Source organism: Pipistrellus hanaki, assembly GCF_964339955.1.
Source record: "Pipistrellus hanaki genome assembly, chromosome: 14".
Classification (NCBI taxonomy): Eukaryota; Metazoa; Chordata; class Mammalia; order Chiroptera; family Vespertilionidae; genus Pipistrellus; species Pipistrellus hanaki.
In genome coordinates, this window is record NC_140516.1 from 2,084,244 (window position 1) to 2,101,398 (window position 17,155).

Here is a 17,155-nt window from a genome sequence, read left to right on the forward strand (position 1 = left end):
TCCTTGCTCTGCTCATGTCTATCTAAATGCCTACAACAGTACTTTGTGTTTTTTTCTCATCACCTACCAACTCCTGACGTAGTAATACACATTTGTTGCTTATTGATTGTGTGAACTTTGGCAAATTTCTTAACTTTGCTGAGCTTCACTTTTTCCTTCAGAGTTGTGAAGATGAAATAGTCTTAAGTGCTCAATACAAGTTTCCCTTTTGATGTATTCACTCCTGTACTTATCGCACTTAAAACACTCCACTTGGCATCAGAAAGCCTGGGTTTCCATCTGTTCTTCTTTTTTTCTTTCTTTCTTTCTTTCTTTCTTTCTTTCTTTCTTTTCTTTTCTTTTCTTTTCTTTTCTTTTCTTTTCTTTTCTTTTCTTTTCTTTTCTTTTTTATTTATTTCCTCCCACTTATTCTACACCTCTCATGTCTCTTCACTGTGCCAGACTAGAGTCAAACTCAACAGGGTCTTCTTTCCCTGCTGATTCCACCATGCCTGTTCCCTTGGCTGTGGTTTCGCTGGATAGAAGGTAGGGACAGTGGGAATCTCGTTCATCCATTCATGCGTGTCATTAATTAGATGACGAGGCATTTGGCTACCTTAAGAGAGTCATAGTTACTCCCGCCCTTTACCCGCGCTTCATTGAATTTCTTCACTTTGACATTCAGAGCACTGGGCAGAAATCACATTGCGTCAACACCCGCCACAGGCCTTTGCGATCCATCTGTTCTTCAAATTACCAGCTGTGAGAAATTGAGTAAGTCATCTTAGATCCCTGAACCGTCTTTCCTCGGTAAAAGTAGGAGTAATTTTACTTACGGTGATGGTCATACGGACAGTTATAAAGATGGTGCTGTGGTAACACAAAGTTGCCATTAAATACATCAGTTTTTCACTTACTCTGCACAGAAGACCTAGATCCCGAGCTCTTCTGTACCACGTTACACTGACCTCTCTATAAAGTTCTGTGCAGAAACCGTTACCCATAATACACCGAGAGGATGCCACACTGTTCCCTCCCAGCCGTTTCTGCAACCACTGGTTGACTTTGTTTTGGGTCATTGTGTTTATTCCAGAGGCGATAGAAGACACACCCAAAGCCCCTCAATTAACAGCTATTATTAAAGAGTTTCTTCTGAGCTCGGATGTGTCAAAAATTTCTGTGTAGCATCATATTTTTCTAATTAATTTTGAGTTTTTTTGTTTAACATAATTAATAACAACAAAAACTTTGGAGAAACTAGGTTAGGGAATTTGTAGTACAGAGTTGAATGGTATTTTGAAAATAGATTATCTCCTGTTTTTTTAAAAAATACTTAATAGCCGAAACCGGTTTGGCTAAGTGGATAGAGCGTCAGCCTGCGGACTGAAAGGTCCCAGGTTCAATTCCAGTCAAAGGCATGTACCTTGGTTGCGGGCACATCCCCAGTAGGGGTGTGCAGGAAGCAGCTGGTTGATGTTTCTCATCGATGTTTCTAGCTCTCTATCCCTCTTCCTTTCTCTCTGTAAAAAATCAATAAAATAAAAAAATAAAAAAATACTTAATAAACCTAGCATTTATTGTATACTAATATGGAGGCCCCTAGTGAGGGATATAAAATATAATGCCATACTAGTTTGTCTTTCCTCTATGATTTTGGAAGTGTAAGAAAGGTCCAAACCTATTGAGAATTTCTGAGGGTTTTTCTTGGTTTTTTTTTTGTTTGTTTGTTTTGTTTTTTGTTTTGTTTTGTTTTTTTTACCACTTATAATGGAGCAAGATCTGAAATGCTTCAGAGAATAGCTGTTTTACAGGTTCTTTTATGCATTTGAAATTAAGGAAGGAACATAAGGAAGGTTACATGAAGGTGGGAGAAATAAGGCAGGGATTGGATTATAGGATAGTTCACAAGGTTATGTGCTCTCTTTTTTTGTTTGTTTGTTAATCCTCTCCTGAAGATACTTTTCCATTGATTATTAGAGAGAATGGAAAGGAGGGGCAGAAACTCAGAGGGAGCAACTTGGATGTGAGAGAGATAATTATGTGCTCTCTTGAGGGTAGTTAACACTATTTCTGCCTTAACTGGTTTGGCTCAGTAGGTAGAGCGTCGGCCTTGCAGACTCAAGTGTCCCAGGCATGTACATTGGTTGCAGGCACATACCCAGTGTGTGGGCGGGAAACAGCTGACCTATGTTTCTCATCGATGTTTCTCTCTATCCCTCTCCCTTCTTCTCTGTAAAAAATCAATTAAAAAAAAAAGACTTATTTCTAAGATGTGTTAGCCTGAGACGCACAGAAACAGTGGACAGGGCTTGCTTAGAACCTTATATTAAAGAAGTTAAAGGCCCGGAGCATGACTACCCACCCACCAAGGCTTGCCCAGTTAAGACTATGATCAGATCACCCTCTGAGGTTACTTGCCATAGGACCCCTTTTTTTCATCCACAGAATTTACACTTGTGTAGAGGACAGTAGTCTTGGCACAGAAGGAAAGTGAAAGGTTTTGAATGAAGAGGAGATGGTTGAGCAGAAATACAAAGGTTAAGTGTGTTGAATTTATTTTGAGTAAATAAGGGAGCATTGGGGAAAGGTAAAGTCTAGTTGAAAAATAATTTCAGGGGTGATGATGAAATATGTGGTCTCTAGGTGATGAAGACAGGACCGTTACTTTATAAAGCAAAATTTTGCCATCCCTGCTGTAGGTCAGAATTTAGCTAGGTGGTTGGTCCTTTTTCAAAAACCTCATTATGAATGTCTCACTCATCACAAGTTCCCACAGCATGGATCCAAGGCAGGCTTTTTGGCGAGATTCCTGTGTATTACCACACATACACTCACAGAACTATTTATTTAAGCATGTTATTTTCTTAAGGGTTTATGTTTAGATTTGGGTGAAATTGTTTTTTACACTGATATAAAAATAACCGTGAGTGGAATTGCTCCAGTCATAAGTGTATATGTTAGATTAGGGATTGATGGGGTGGAGGTTAGAAATGGGAAGAGAATGCATGAGTTGCTGGTTTAGGGAAAAGACAGTATTCTTATGCTAATCCAAGCTCTGGCTGAGTAGCAAAGCAGCCGTACAAACAATGGCCTCGGAGCCAGAAAGTCTGCAGTGAGGGAGTCTTCTCAGAAGGCTTGTCAGCCCCGGCGCCTGGAGCTGCCCGGGAGGGGCCTCCAGAAGCCAGTCTTTTCCTTGTGCTTGATGGGTTTGGCAGCAGGCCAGCTTGTTGAAAATTCCCAAACCTCAGTACTAGAAAGTAAAAATCAAGGGTGGGGGCTTAACTGGAAGAGGAAAGAATGACCTTAGTTTGTTTTTTCAGCTGACCTCACCCTTTTCCTGTTTTGTGGTGGGTTTTTTTGTGTGTGTTTTTTTAATACTCTGATCGAACTATTGGTTCACACTTCTTCCAGTTTGCAAAGCTTTAACATTTTTTATTTTGAAAAAATTTAATTTTATAGAGTTACTTTGCCTTAATATTATTTTCCTGAAAATGAAACCGCCCCAATCTATGTATGTATATAGCAAAGGAAATTTATTTAGATGCCTATTTGGACTATTTAATTTAATATAATTTATATAATTAGGAAAGTCGTCAGCATTTATATTAACAACTAAAGTCACAAATTTCCCCAAAATTACATAGCAGATCAATTATAGGTAGAGATGATATATGAAACTCTAGGGCAGGGGAAACTTTACCCTTTCCCATTTGGTTATGCAAGTTGAATGATTCAAAAGACATATGGACAATTACTAGGAAAAAATCTAATTTTAATACGTGTATGGGAGAAATTCATGTAAGCATGAAAATTGCAAAGACAATGAGGTAAATTTATATATATATATGTCATTTTGGACCAAGGAATGGGAGATAGGCAATTCACCAGTAGATGGGAAGGAGCAAACATTTGGTAAACAAATTCTGGCAGGACCACCCAGAAACAGTGGGACACAGAGGGGAATCTAGCAAACAGATTTATGCTGGATCCTCCCTGTCTGCCACACGTGATTCATATGTGCTAAGATGGGTATGCTGAGGTTCCCTTCCTGAAGCAAGTTTTCCTATCAGAATCTCGTTAGGTAGGTAAGAGGAAAGGAGGAAAAAACCCTTTTCTTGAGTTTGTTGCACTTGTTTTCAGTTTAAAATAACCTACATGCCAGGTTAGCACCTTTGGAGGGCACTGACTCTGACCCCACAAAACCAGTAGAGTGACATTAGAATTGCCTCTTTTATATAGCCAGGATAGTATATGAAAAGTGCCTTTACCTAAAATACAAAACTGATGTCATCATTATGAAATCTATAGTTTAAAGGGGCAAATGTAAGAGTGTATAACTAGTGGCAGTTTTTCTCACACAAAAAATGAGCCTTGAGGATCCAAGATGGCGGCAGAGTGCAAGAAAGCCAAACTCACCTCCTCCCAGGACCAAACTGGAATTACAATGAAATTATTGAACAATCATCCTGAATAACCAACCGAAGACTAGTTGGAGAGAGGCATTATAACCAAGGGTTTACAGAAGAAGCTGCATCAAGACCGGTAGCTTCAATGGTAGGAAGAATGGAGATGCGGAAGGAGTGGCCCTGCTCCCACAGGCGGCAGAGGAGGTTATGGAGTGATATAGCTCAGATGCAGAGGTCCCTCAGCCCAGAAATAACCCCAAGTCTTTATGGTCATTGTAAGGTTTGAGGCACAGGAAACTGACCACCAAGGAGTTTTAAAGTAAAGTTTATTCCCCAGCTATGGGCGGGACTCATTACAGAGGTAGAGAAATCAGAATTGAAGGAGTTGGGAGGGGGATGGGCCCAGCCGGGCTGCCACCTGGACATGGAGGATCAGCAACATGTGGCTGGTCTGAGGGAGCCTTTTAAGGGGAGGAACAGGAGAGGGTTGGACCCAGGGCAGAAAAGGAAGGGGTGGGCTCCAGGACAGTTTAACACGTGCTGATTGATAGCTCAATGTCTTGGAGATGTCTCTGTGACAGATGCCAGTAATGTCATAACTCCGCCCACCAGTTGGTAGGAGGGAGAACCTTATAGTTAATATTTGAGAAAGGAGACGAAGATACAGTGGTGTAAAGACTGTCTATTCAATAAATGGTGTTGGGAAAATTTGACAGGTACATGCAAAAAAAAATGAAACTTAAACCACCAACTTATACCATACAAAAGAATAAACTCAAAATGGATTAAAGACTTAAATGTTAGACTCAAAACCATAAAAATCCTAGAAGAAAACAGACAGTGAAATCTTGGACATTTCTTGCAGCAATATTTTTTCTGATATATCTCCTAGGACAGGGGAAATAAAAGAAAAATCAAACAAAAGCTTTATCACAGCAAAAGAAACCATCAACAAAATGAAAAGACAAACCACTGAATGGGAGAACATTCGCCAAAGATACATCTAATAAAGGCTTAATGTCCACAATTTATAAAGAACTTTAAAAATTCAACACCAAAAAGACAATTCAACTAAAAAATGGGCAAAGGACCTGAATAGACTATTCTTCAAAGAGGACATAAAGTTGGTCAAGAGACATGAAAAGATGCTCAAGGTCATTAATTAGAGACATGTAATTTAAAACCCCAATAAGATATCATCTCACACCTGTCAACAAATAACAAGTGCTGGCCAGGTTATGGAGAAAAAGGAACCCCTTGTGCACTCTTGTTGGGAATGCAGACTGGTTCAGTCACTGGAAAACAATATGGTGTTACCTCAAAAATTTTAAAAATAAAACTGTCCAGTAATTCCACTTATCAAAATATATCTGAAGAAACTCAAAACACTAATTTGAAAGAATATATATGTTTTTATATTCATTTTGACATTATTTACAATACCCAAGATTTGAAAGCAGCCCAATTGTCAATCAGTAGATGAGTGGATAAAAAAGCTGTGGTACATTTATACAATGGAATACTACTCTGTCAGAGTAGTAAAGAAGGAAATCTTACATTTTTGTGGCATGGATGGACCTGGTGAATAATATTATTATTATTATTATTATTATTATTATTTTAAATATATTGTATTGATTCTTTGTTGTTGTTTTTTGTGGGTTTTTTTTACAGAGATGAAGGGAGAGGGACAGAGTCAGAAACACTGATGAGAGAGAAACATCAATCAGCTGCCTCCTGCACACCCCCTATTGGGGATGTGCCTGCAACCAAGGTACATGCCCTTGACCGGTATCAAACCTGGGACCTTGAGTCCGCAGGCCCATGCTCTGTCCACTGAGCCAAATGGACCAGGGTGGACCTGGCAAATATTATTATAAATTAAATAAGCCAGAGAAAAACAAATACTGTATGACTTCACTAATTTTTTTTATTTTTGTTTTTTTACTTCACTTATATGTGGAAACTAATGAACAAAATAAACTCACAAACAAAATAGAAATAGCCCAAACCGGTTTGGTTCAGTGGATAGAGCGTCAGCCTGCGAACTGAAGGGTCCCAGGTTCGATTCCTGTCAAGGGAATGTACCTTAGTTGCGGGCACATCCCCAGTAGGAGGTGTGCAAGAGGCAGCTAATCGATGATTCTCTCTCATTGATGTTTCTAACTCTCTATCCCTCTCTCTTTCTCTCTGTAAAAAATCAATGAAGTATATTTTAAAAAAAAAATAGAAATAGACTCATAAATCCAGAGAACAGATTGGCAGCTATTAGAGGGGAGAGGGGAATAGGCTGGTGACATGGATTAAGTCCAAAAAGGGGATAGGATTAAGCCCAAAAAACCCTCGTAGACAACAGTATGATGACTACCAGAGTGAAAGGGAGTAAGGGAGGAGGTAGAGGGTATCCTATCTAATAAAAGAATAATATGCAAATTGACCATCACTCCAACACACAAGATGGCTGCTCTCATGTGGACACAAGATGACCACCACAAGGTGGCCTTCCAGGGAGTGCAGTTGGGAGGAACCAGGCCCGCAGGGGAGGGCAGTTGGGAGGAACCAGGCCTACAAGGGAGGGCAGTTGGGGGTGATCAGGCCTGCAGGGTAGGGCAGTTAGGGGTGATTGGACCTGCAGCGGAGGGCAGCTGGGGGGGGGACCAGGCTTTCATGGGAAGGCAGTTAGGGGCAATTGGCCGAAAGGGGAGCAGTTAGACGTTGATCTGGGTAGCAGGGGGTGATCAGGCTGACAGGCAGAAGTTAGGGGCAATCAGGCAGGCGAGTGGTTGGGAACCAGCAGTCCTGGATTGTGGGAGGGATTGTCCGACTGCCCATTAAGCCCAGTCCCAGTGGGACATCCCTCTAAAGGTTCCAGATTGGAGAGGGTGCAGGCTGGGCTGAGGGACATCCCCCTGCACAAATTTCATGCACTGCACCTGTAGTGAGGTGATAAGTAGTGATAAAAGGAAACTTAAGGCGGTGAATATACAATATACAGATGATATATTATAGAATTGTATACCTGAAACATAATTTTATTAACCAACGAGGCCCAGTGCACGAAATTCATGTGGGGGGTGTTTCCCTCAGCCTAGCCTGCACCCTCTCTAATCGGGGACCCCCTTGGGGGATGCCCAACAGGGATCAGGCCTAAACCAGCAATCTGGCATCCCCCTCATAATCTGGGACTGCTGCCTCCTAACCACTCACTTGTCTGCCTGCCTGATTGCCCCTAACTGCCTCTGCCTTACCTGTCTGATCACCTCTAACTGCCCTCCCCTGCAGGCCTGATTTCACCCCCATTAACCCTCCTCTGCCAGCAATTTGGTTTCTATGCCAGTTAGCGTCAAAAGCTTCGCCTCCTCTACCCTAACTGGTTTGGCTCAGTGGGTAGAGTATCTGCCTGCTACTGAAAGGTCCCAGGTTCAATTCTGGTCAAGGGCGTGTACCTTGGTTGCGGGCACATCTCTAGTAGGAGGAGTGCAGGAGGCAGCTGATCAGTGTTTCTCTCTCATTGACATTTCTAACTCTATCTCTCTCGGTTCCTCTGTAAAAAATCAATAAAGTATATATTTTTTAAAAGCACCAAATGTGCGCATGCATGAGGAGATAAAGGGGTTTGCGGGAGTCTCGCCTGGGAGAGTAAGAGATGTAGAAGAGAAAGGGAAACAGAGAGACACATTAATGAGAGAGAAACACATCCATTGGCTGTGTCCTGCCTGGCCGGGGAAGAGCCTACAACCAAGGTGCTGTTGTCGCACCCTCCCCAGGGCTCTCAGGCCCCCATGGAGATCCCATCCTTCCAGCCCTTGAAGCAGGAGGGCCAGGCCACTGAGGTCCTGGTCCTGGACTCCCTGTGACACCGTTTCGGCCACTTTCCACCTGGACGAAGCGCAGGCCGCTGGAAGGCGCTGGCCCTGCTGCGCGCCCTGTGCCGGGACTGGCTGCAGCTCGTTCCTGAGCGCCTTCCCTGCTGACATCCAGGCCTGGGTGTGCAGCCGCCGGCCCCAGAGCAGCGAGGGGGCGCTGGCCCTGCTGGAGGAGCTCTGGAGACCAGCGACTTGGGCCCTTCGGGATGGGACGGAAGGCTCCGGGGTCAGCCTCCAAAGGAAGACGGCTCTAGAAGACGCGGTCCCAGGGGCTGAGGAGCCGGCCTCCCGGACGCCCAGACAAGGCGCCCCTACAAGCCACGCGCCCCTACAAGCAGGAGCCCGGCAGCCCCGCCCCCCGCCCCTCCGGCCCCGCCCGCGCCTGACCTGCCCGCCCTCCTGGCTGCCGCCGCGGGCACCGTGTCCCTGATGCCGGCGCCCCTGTTGTGTCATCTGCAAAGCCACTCGGCCGAGAAGCCGCACGCCTGCCCCCAGTGCGGCAAGACCTTCAGGCGCAAGGTGCACCTGCAGCGCCACCGCGGCCCGCACCCCTGCGGCCCCGGGCCCCGGAGGCCGTACGCCTGCGAGTGCGGGAGGACCTACTGGCGCGGCATGACCTCTTGCGCCACCGCAGCAGTGGCAGCGCAACCCGGGGAGGGGGAGGGAGGGGCTTCCCGCCGTGGCCACTGGGGTAGCCGCCTGCCCTGCTGCAGCCAGGAGCCGCCTGTCCCCCGCCTTGCTCCTCTTTGGGCTGTTCTTGGGCCCTTCCCAGCTGTTTCTGCCCCAAGCCCAGCTTTCCCTCGAGGCTGAGGCGGGAGGAGGCGAGGGGCGGAGCTGCCCACTATTGGGGCTGGGAGAGCTTCCGTTCCGACTGGACTTTTTTTCCTAAGCTCAAAGAAGCTTGTGTTTTTCTTCTGAATTTTGTCCCAGTTTGCAAAGGGCAGTGAGAAGTTGAGGCAATCAGATCTCCCCTCTGCCCACCCTTCCTGACCCCCAGCCCATGAAAGGGGCCTCCTCATTGTCCCCCGCCCCCTCCCTACCTCGCGCACCCACCCTTTGGAGGGGGGCAGTGAGGCGGGCCAGGGGCCCAGGAGAGGAGCGCAGGTGGGCCCCTTGGGCAGAGGGCGGCTGAAGGTAGGGGATTGGATCTTGACCCCCTCCGCCTCGCCGGGACAGATTGGGAGGCAGGGGAGGGGCCTGGCAGCGGGCTCCTTGGTCTGCGACCCAGGAAGGCCGGAGGTGGACGGAGATGCGCACTCTGAGAAGCACATGGAAGCAATTCACCAGCATCTCCCAGAATCAAGCCCCGTCCCGGCTTCTGTGGAGGCGCCACCCTCGCTGGCGGGTGGAGGGGGCAAGGACCCTCTGGAACCCACTCAGCTCCTGGGGCAGCTGTTCCTGCCCTGGAGTCTAAAGGGGGGCCCAGTGAGAGGTGATGGGAGGGGAGCGCTCCCCCATCCCACCCAGCGGGAGGTACGCACACGTTCCTCAGACGAAGGGAAAGGGCCGGCTCAGCTCCCCGCCTTCCGTGGCTGTGGGTCTGGAGAGCGGCTGTGACTGCAAGCCAGGCCGGTGCTCCCCGAGTTCTGTGCTGGCCTGGCTGGTGGTCAGAGGCCCGGGATTGGGCCTCAGGGGTGCTCATTCTGTCTCACCTCCTTGGGGTCTGGCCAGCGGCTGTATAGTGTTCCACGCCTTCCTGTATCGGGCGCTCGGCCTGGGGGCAGGGGCAATGCCAGGAGTGACCGGAGCAGCCTGGGCTGCCCTCCTCGCTTGGTCCCACTTCCAAACACCCCCTCCCCCCTTCCCAAGCCGTGTCTCCCTCGATCCCTCACCTTCTAGGTCCAGCCGCTACTGGCGGCTCTGCACTCGCGGCTTCTGATGGCTCTCACGGCTGACCACGTGGAGTGAAGGAGAGAGGAAAGGCAGCAGCGAGCTCCTGCTAAGTGGGAACCCACCTGGTCTGCGACTGGGTCTCCACCACCTGCAGACCGGGCTGGCGGGCCGGGCCAGGCAGGGCCCCAGGAGTGGGGCCGGGGAGCGGGCCGGGGCCAGGCAGGGCCCCACCTGTACGCCAGCCCAGCCTCCTGCAGCCCTGGTCAGTGCGCCGCCTCGCAGACAGCTGGGACGGACATTGTTATGTGAGATCCATGGGGCACCTGATGGCCAGGGAGGAACTGAAGCCGACAGGAAACCCCTGTCCGGCTGCTCTTAGGGATTACGCTCCAGGGAGAGGAGGAAGACCGACAGCCAGCAGATGCGGAAACAGCCATGGATCTGCGCAATAGCCTGCGGACTGAAGGGTCCCGGGTTCGATTTTGGTCAAGGGCACGTACCTTGGTTGCAGGCTCCTCCCGCCTGGGCTCATGCAGGAGGACAGCAGCAAACTATGAGCTGGGCCGAAACCGGTTTGGTTCAGTGGATAAAGCGTCAGCCTGCGGACTAAAAGGTCCCGGGTTCGATTCCGGTCAAGGGTATGTACCTTGGTTGCGGGTACATCCCCAGTGGGGGGTATGCAGAAGGCAGCTGATCGGTGATTCTCTCTCATTGATGTTTCTAACTCTCTATCCCTCTCTATTCCTCTCTATAAAAAAATCAATAAAATAGATTAAAAAAACAACAACTATGAGCTGGGAGGTCGTGGTTGGAGTCTCTGTCAGGGCACATGCTCTGGGTCTGGGCTCCATTTGGGGGGGGGGGGAGAGACATGACTGCTGGTCATTGGTTCTCATCATTGATGCTTCACTCCTTTCCTCTCTGACGTCAATAAAAATATTTTTATATTAAAAAAGGACCAAAATAATAATAATGAAGTTTCTCTGTGTCTTTAAAAAAAAAAAAAGTTCCTTGCCGAAACTGGTTTGGCTCAATGGATAGAGCGTCGACCTGCGGACTGAAAGGTCCCAGGTTCAATTCCGGTCAAGGGCATGTACCTTGGTTGCAGGCACATCCCCAGTGGGCGATAAGGTTGCCTTAATGTCTCAGCAGTTGTCTCAGGTGCTGATGTGGAGAGAGGTTACAAATGAGGTATTTGAAGTCATTTTACCTTTAGTCTATCCTTGGCTGATAGCTGTTCTCCATATAAGTTATTGCAGGTGTTTTGCCTATAAAAAATGCCTTTCAGACAGGATTGCCCTGGATAGCACCTGTTACTGCCTGTGCCCTGTTGGCAAGTGTGTTATAAACATGTGTGTGAGGAGGAAACTTATATTGAGCACCTACTCTGTACTACCCTCCAAAATACTTTATAATATATAGTTTACATTACATTATGTACATAAAATATCCAGCAGGCAGTCAATATAAGGTAGCAGTTAACACCTGGACTCTGGGATCAGGTCTTCTTGATTAGATTTATAGTCCTGCCACTTACCAGCTGTGTGGTCTTTGATAAATTTCTTATGCTTTACTTGCCTCGATTCCTCATATGTAATGTACCTATCTTATAAAGTAGTTGGGATGAATTGATAAAATAATATTAATGCATTCAACGCATTTATAATGGTGCTGGTGCATAATTACACATGACTATTTGTTAGCTATTATTTCATTTAGTTCTCAAAATAATTGGGAGTTAATAATATAATTCCAATTTTACAGATGAGGAAACTAACCAGAGAGGGTTAGGTTACTTGTTTAAGGCACAGTCGGGATTTGAGATGCTTAGAGTAGCAGTCACAGATAGGTGGGAGGAACCACACATAATCCCTTTGCTCTGAAAGGTGCTTAGAGTCTGGTGGAGCACCCTGCAAGATGTCTCGTCGTACCTTTGATGAGACAAGACCACGTGTTAAGTTTCAACAAATTGATGAAGAAACTGACACTGAAAGATGGAATTAATCACAGCAATCCATTTCCTCCCTAAGACAGATTCTTGAAGCAGAAACTGTCATGCTTATATTTGTTTTTCTACCACCTTATAATTTGGGGTAATATACTCAAAAAATGCTGTTGGTGAGTGAGCGTATGAATAAATAAGGAAAAGTTTCATGAGGGTGTGAGAGCTAGAGCTGGTGAGGGAGGCAGAAAGGATCCAAAGGTTTTGGTTTGGGTGACTGGCCAGAGAGAGCTCCACCCTGCTCTGTGCTAGCAAGTGGAGGAGGAGGAGCAGGCCTAGGGGAGTGAGAAGGAAAGTTAATGAGTTTGATTTAGATAGGTGGAGTATAATCCCAGCAGAGATAGTTATAGGCACATAGAGATAGAGAGAGACAATAGGGTTAGAAACATACTGGAAACTTCTTTTGAATTTGGAACCTGGAACAAGTCTCTAGAATCGTAATTTTATGTCAAATTTTCCTGAGAAATGTTGTTGTCACATTGCAGGTCTTATTCTGTAATTATTTCAGACTTTGCATCTTACTCCCTTAGCACTATATAGATGGGAAGCAAATTAATTTCCTAGTAGAGAAGTGAGAAATTGCAGAGGTTTCAGAACTAAGCTGTATATAAAATGTGCAATATAAGTGACTTCTCATTGTAAACCTTATTTCTTCAGTACTGGGAGTGGCTTTGGAGAGCTGGTAAAAGTGAAAAATTCAAAAAAAAAAAAAAAAAGGTGGAAATTCTCAGGTGGGTAAAGTAGAAACTCAGGTTACTTATCGTAGAAACTAGAGGCCCAAAGCACGAAATTTGTGCAAGCATAGGCCTTCCTTCCCCCAGCTGCCTGCACCAGCTTCCCTCTGGCTTCCGGGCCCCAGGCTTCCTCGCAGCCCCGGCTTAGTCCAGAAGGTCGTTTGGTCTAATTAGCCTGCTATGCTTTTATTATTATAGATGATACCAGGGCTAATTGTGTCATCAGTAAAGTTTTATCTTATATAATAAAGAGCTAATATGCAAATAGTCATCACGCCATTATGCCGTAATGGCTCAGACACTCAACACTGGGAGAGAAGAATGTGAACCAGCCAGGCACAGATTGGGGGGGGGGGCGGGGGGGGGGGGACTGGGGACTACCCAGGCACAAATGAGCTTGCGAGAGAGGAACGAGGACCAGCCAGGCTGTGGTCCCAGGCATCTGCGGCTGTGGCCCGGGCAAAGCTGCCCACCCTGGTCTCCTGTAGCTGCGGCCAGCCCAGGTAAAGCTGGCCTATGCCAGCCAGAGGGAGGGAAGCCCAGTTCCACCCGGCCAGAGGAGGGAATCCTAGGTCCTGGGTGTGAGGTGAAGCAAAAGCAGATAGGGGCAATCAGGCAGGCAGGTAGAGGGGTTAGATCAGGCAGGCAGGTGAGCAGTTAGGAGCCAGTGGTCCCAGTTGTGAGAGGCAATTGGACATCCCCTGAGGGGTCCTGGATTGGAGAGAGTACAGGCTGGGCTGAGGGCCTCCTCACCACCACCACCCCCCATCCCCCCCCCCCCCACACACACACACAAATTTCATGCACCAGGCCTCTAGTTCATTCTATAATTCAGGCTGAAGTCAATAAAATCAAATTGCCTGTACCAATAGGATGGGAGCAAAACAGAATTAGGTTCATTTTTACACAGACTAGCCTTTTTTTTTTTTGTTAACTGTTTATTTTACAATTGCTGAACCTTAATTGGAGAGGTTTTATTTCACACCATCCATATTAAAAATTCAATTTTAGCTGAAACCGGTTTGGCTCAGTGGATAGAGCGTCGGCCTGTGGACTGAAAGGTCCCGAGTTCGATTCCTGTCAAGGGCATGTACCTTGATTGCGGGCACATCCCAGTAGGGGGTGTGCAAGAGGCAGCTGATTGATGATTCTCTCCCATCGATGTTTCTAACTCTCTATCCCTCTCTCTTCCTCTCTGTAAAAAATTAAAAAATTAAAAAAAACCTCAATTTTATTCTAGTAAAGTCAGATTTGCCGTATTTTAGGAAAATAATTTTATTTAAGGTACATTTCTATTGGTTTTACTTTCATGATAGAGCACACGGCGTATTTGAATGTGTGATTTTCTAGGTGGGCTTTTACTTCTATCTATAGAATACATTATTTATTAGAAAGATTCAAGACTTTTTTTAATGTTTTATTTTATTTTTTTATTTCTTTATTGATTAAGGTATCACATATTTGTCCTCAACCCCCCATTCCAATCCCTCATCCCTCTCCACTCATGCCCCCACCCCCCTATTGTCCTTGTCCGCTGGTGAGGCTCATATGTGTGCACATAAGTCCTTTGGTTGATCTCTCCCTTTTGTCCCCACCCTCCCTCTGAGGTCCAACAGTCTGACCCATGCCTCCTTATCTCTGGTTCTGTTCTTCAAGACATTTTTATCACATCTACTAGGATTTGAAAGATTATTAATGAATAGTGTAGTATTTTAAATTTAACTTTTTCTGTTTATTCCTAAATAACTTAATTACTTTAGAGTATCCAGAAAAGACTATTGAGATTATTTATTGTATTTATCTGTTTACATATTGTAATCTATGGTCAGAGTGGTGATTATCCGTTACTAAATATCTAAGCTTTTACATTACAGTGCCCTTTTTAAAAAGCTATGGTAACTTCAGTCTTTAAAAATATATTTTCATTATTTAAAGTTATGTTTGAGCTGGCCACATGGCTCAGTGGTTGAGCATCAACCTGTGAACCAGGAGGTCACTGTTCCATTCTCAGTCAGGGCACATGCCAGGGTTGTGGGCTTGATCCCCAGTTCAGGGGCGTGAAGGAGGCAGCCGACCAATGATTCTCTCTCATCGTTGATGTTTCTATCTCTCTCTCCCTCTCCTTTCCTCTCTGAAATCAATAAAAACGTATTTTAAAAAATAAAGTTATATTTGGGCATTTGTTTTTCTCTCTTTGTTTTTAAAAACTTTTTAAAATTCAGTCATATTTATTATCTTTTTCATATTTTTATCTTCCAGGAGTCAGAAGAAAGCAGTGGAAATTGGAGTCATTGTAAAGTCATTGAAACCATTTACAAGAAAATCTCAGCGAATAAAAGTTGTTTAAATTAGTGACACAAGACCAGTGATTAAGGTGACAGTGTACAGGAAACGTTAAAGTTGAACAATGACTCAGCTATACGTTTATGTCACCTTATTGGGAGCCTATCTATCCATCGTGCCTCCTGTTCAAGGTAAACCATCGTTCATCTAAGGCAATCGTACCTCTTTTTACATCATTTATTTCTGTATATAAAAAAGCATTTATTCCTGCAACTATTTCAGCTCCTTTTTTTGAACAGTTAGGGTCAGTATAGCAGCATAAATTTTAGAGACAAAGAACAAGTTTCCCAAATAACTTTTGAACTTGACTGTGATAGGAACATTTTCAGTATGTGTAAAATCTAAGCCTTTCTGAACCTGTTCTCTTATTCATAACATAGGCATTGTGATACATAGCATCAGTTCTTGTGAGGATTAAATGAGATAAAGTATAAAATAAAGTAATTGACCTAGTGCATGTGGTACAGGTAATAGGTACTTAAGACTTAGTTTAGCCCAGCTGGTGTGGCTCAATGGTTGTGCTTGGACCCATGAACCAGAAAACTTCCAGTCAGGGCACATGTCTGAGTTTTGGGCTCTATCCTCGGTGCGGGGGCTTGCAGGAAGTAGCCGATTGATATTTCTATCTCTGTATCCCTCTCCCTAACTCTCTCTAAAAAATAAATAAAAACATTTTTTTAAGAAGAATTAGTTTAAAATTCCTGTCTCTAAAATACAATAAGGAATAAATTAAATAATTAAAAAAAATTATTGTTGTTAAAAGGCTTCAGAAATATAAATGGCACTTATGTATGTGTGCTGAATACTAATACCGTGTTTCCCCGAAAATAAGACATCCTCCGAAAATAAGACCTAGCGCATGGAAAGATAAGACATCCCCTGAAAATAAGACCTAGCGCAACTTTGGAAGAAAAAATTAATATAAGACACTGTCTTATTTTCGGAGAAACAGGGTAGTTCTTCAAAAACTACTGTTTTATTTATGATCAATATTGTAATTTTACTCTGTTTTGTTCAGAGCTTGGCACTTTCAAAAAGGAAGTTGCTGTGATAACTCATAGGATCAAATACAGCCGTATTTTCTTATGAGCTCTTTTTGTTTGGTTGGGGTCTTCAAACTACGGCCCGCGGGCCACATGCGGCCCGCAGAGGAGTCTGATCCGGCCCGCCAGGTTTTTTGGGCAGTGAGCGCAGCCGAGGTGTTACAGTAGGAATTAGTAGTTCATATAGTCCGGCCCTCCAGCTCTCTGAGGGACCGTGATCTGGCCCCCACTTTAAAAAGTTTAAGGACCCCTGAATTAGAACAATAATTTAAACTGAAAAGAAAATATTTTGCAAAAGGAATTTAGATATAACTTATTCATCATCTTTATTTTATATTTATGACCACAGATTGCTCTTTCATGTTTTGTTCACAGGGATATGGATTAATATCTACTAACAGGAAAAAATATTAGCAGCGTAAATCTTTCGACATTTTTTACTTTAAAGCATGAGCATAATAATGAATCCTGTAGTTTTTTTTGTCCTTTGTCTTAGGTACAATACCCTCATTATTATCATGCAGAGCCCTCTTGCAAAAGCCACTTTTTGTTATTTATTTTTAATAATTTTTATTAATTTCATAGAGGAAGGGAGAGGGAGTGGGAGAGAGCAAGCAAAATACCAGTGTTAAGAATCATTGATTGGCTGCCTCCTGCACACCCGACACTGGGGATTGAGCTTGCTTGCAACCTGGGCATGTGCCCTTGACTGAAACTTTCAGTCCACAGGCCTATGCTTTATCCGCTGAGCCAAACAAGCTAGAGTGCAAAAACTTTTTAAATAAGCCAAAACCGGTTTGGCTCAGTGGTAGAGTGAAAGGTCCCAGGTTCTCTTCCGGTCAAGGGTATGTACATTGGTTGCGGGCACATCCCTGTTAGGGGGTGTGCAAAAGGCAGCTGATCGATGTCTCTCTCATCGATGTTTCTAACTCTCTATCTCTCTCCCTTC

At 44.9% G+C, this 17,155-nt stretch overlaps 1 protein-coding gene across 3 annotated transcripts in view; it reads left to right on the forward strand.

Annotated features, from left to right (window-relative positions):
• The window catches only part of BMPR1A (bone morphogenetic protein receptor type 1A), a 162,803-nt gene that overhangs the window by 90,552 nt on the left and 55,096 nt on the right, over positions 1-17,155 (forward strand). For all 3 annotated transcript variants that reach the window (XM_084904177.1, XM_084904176.1, XM_084904178.1), the window contains one exon: positions 15,080-15,294. In XM_084904177.1, the coding sequence (XP_084760303.1) occupies positions 15,228-15,294 (67 nt within the window). In that variant the 5' untranslated portion in view covers positions 15,080-15,227. The remainder of the gene's footprint in view (positions 1-15,079; positions 15,295-17,155) is intronic.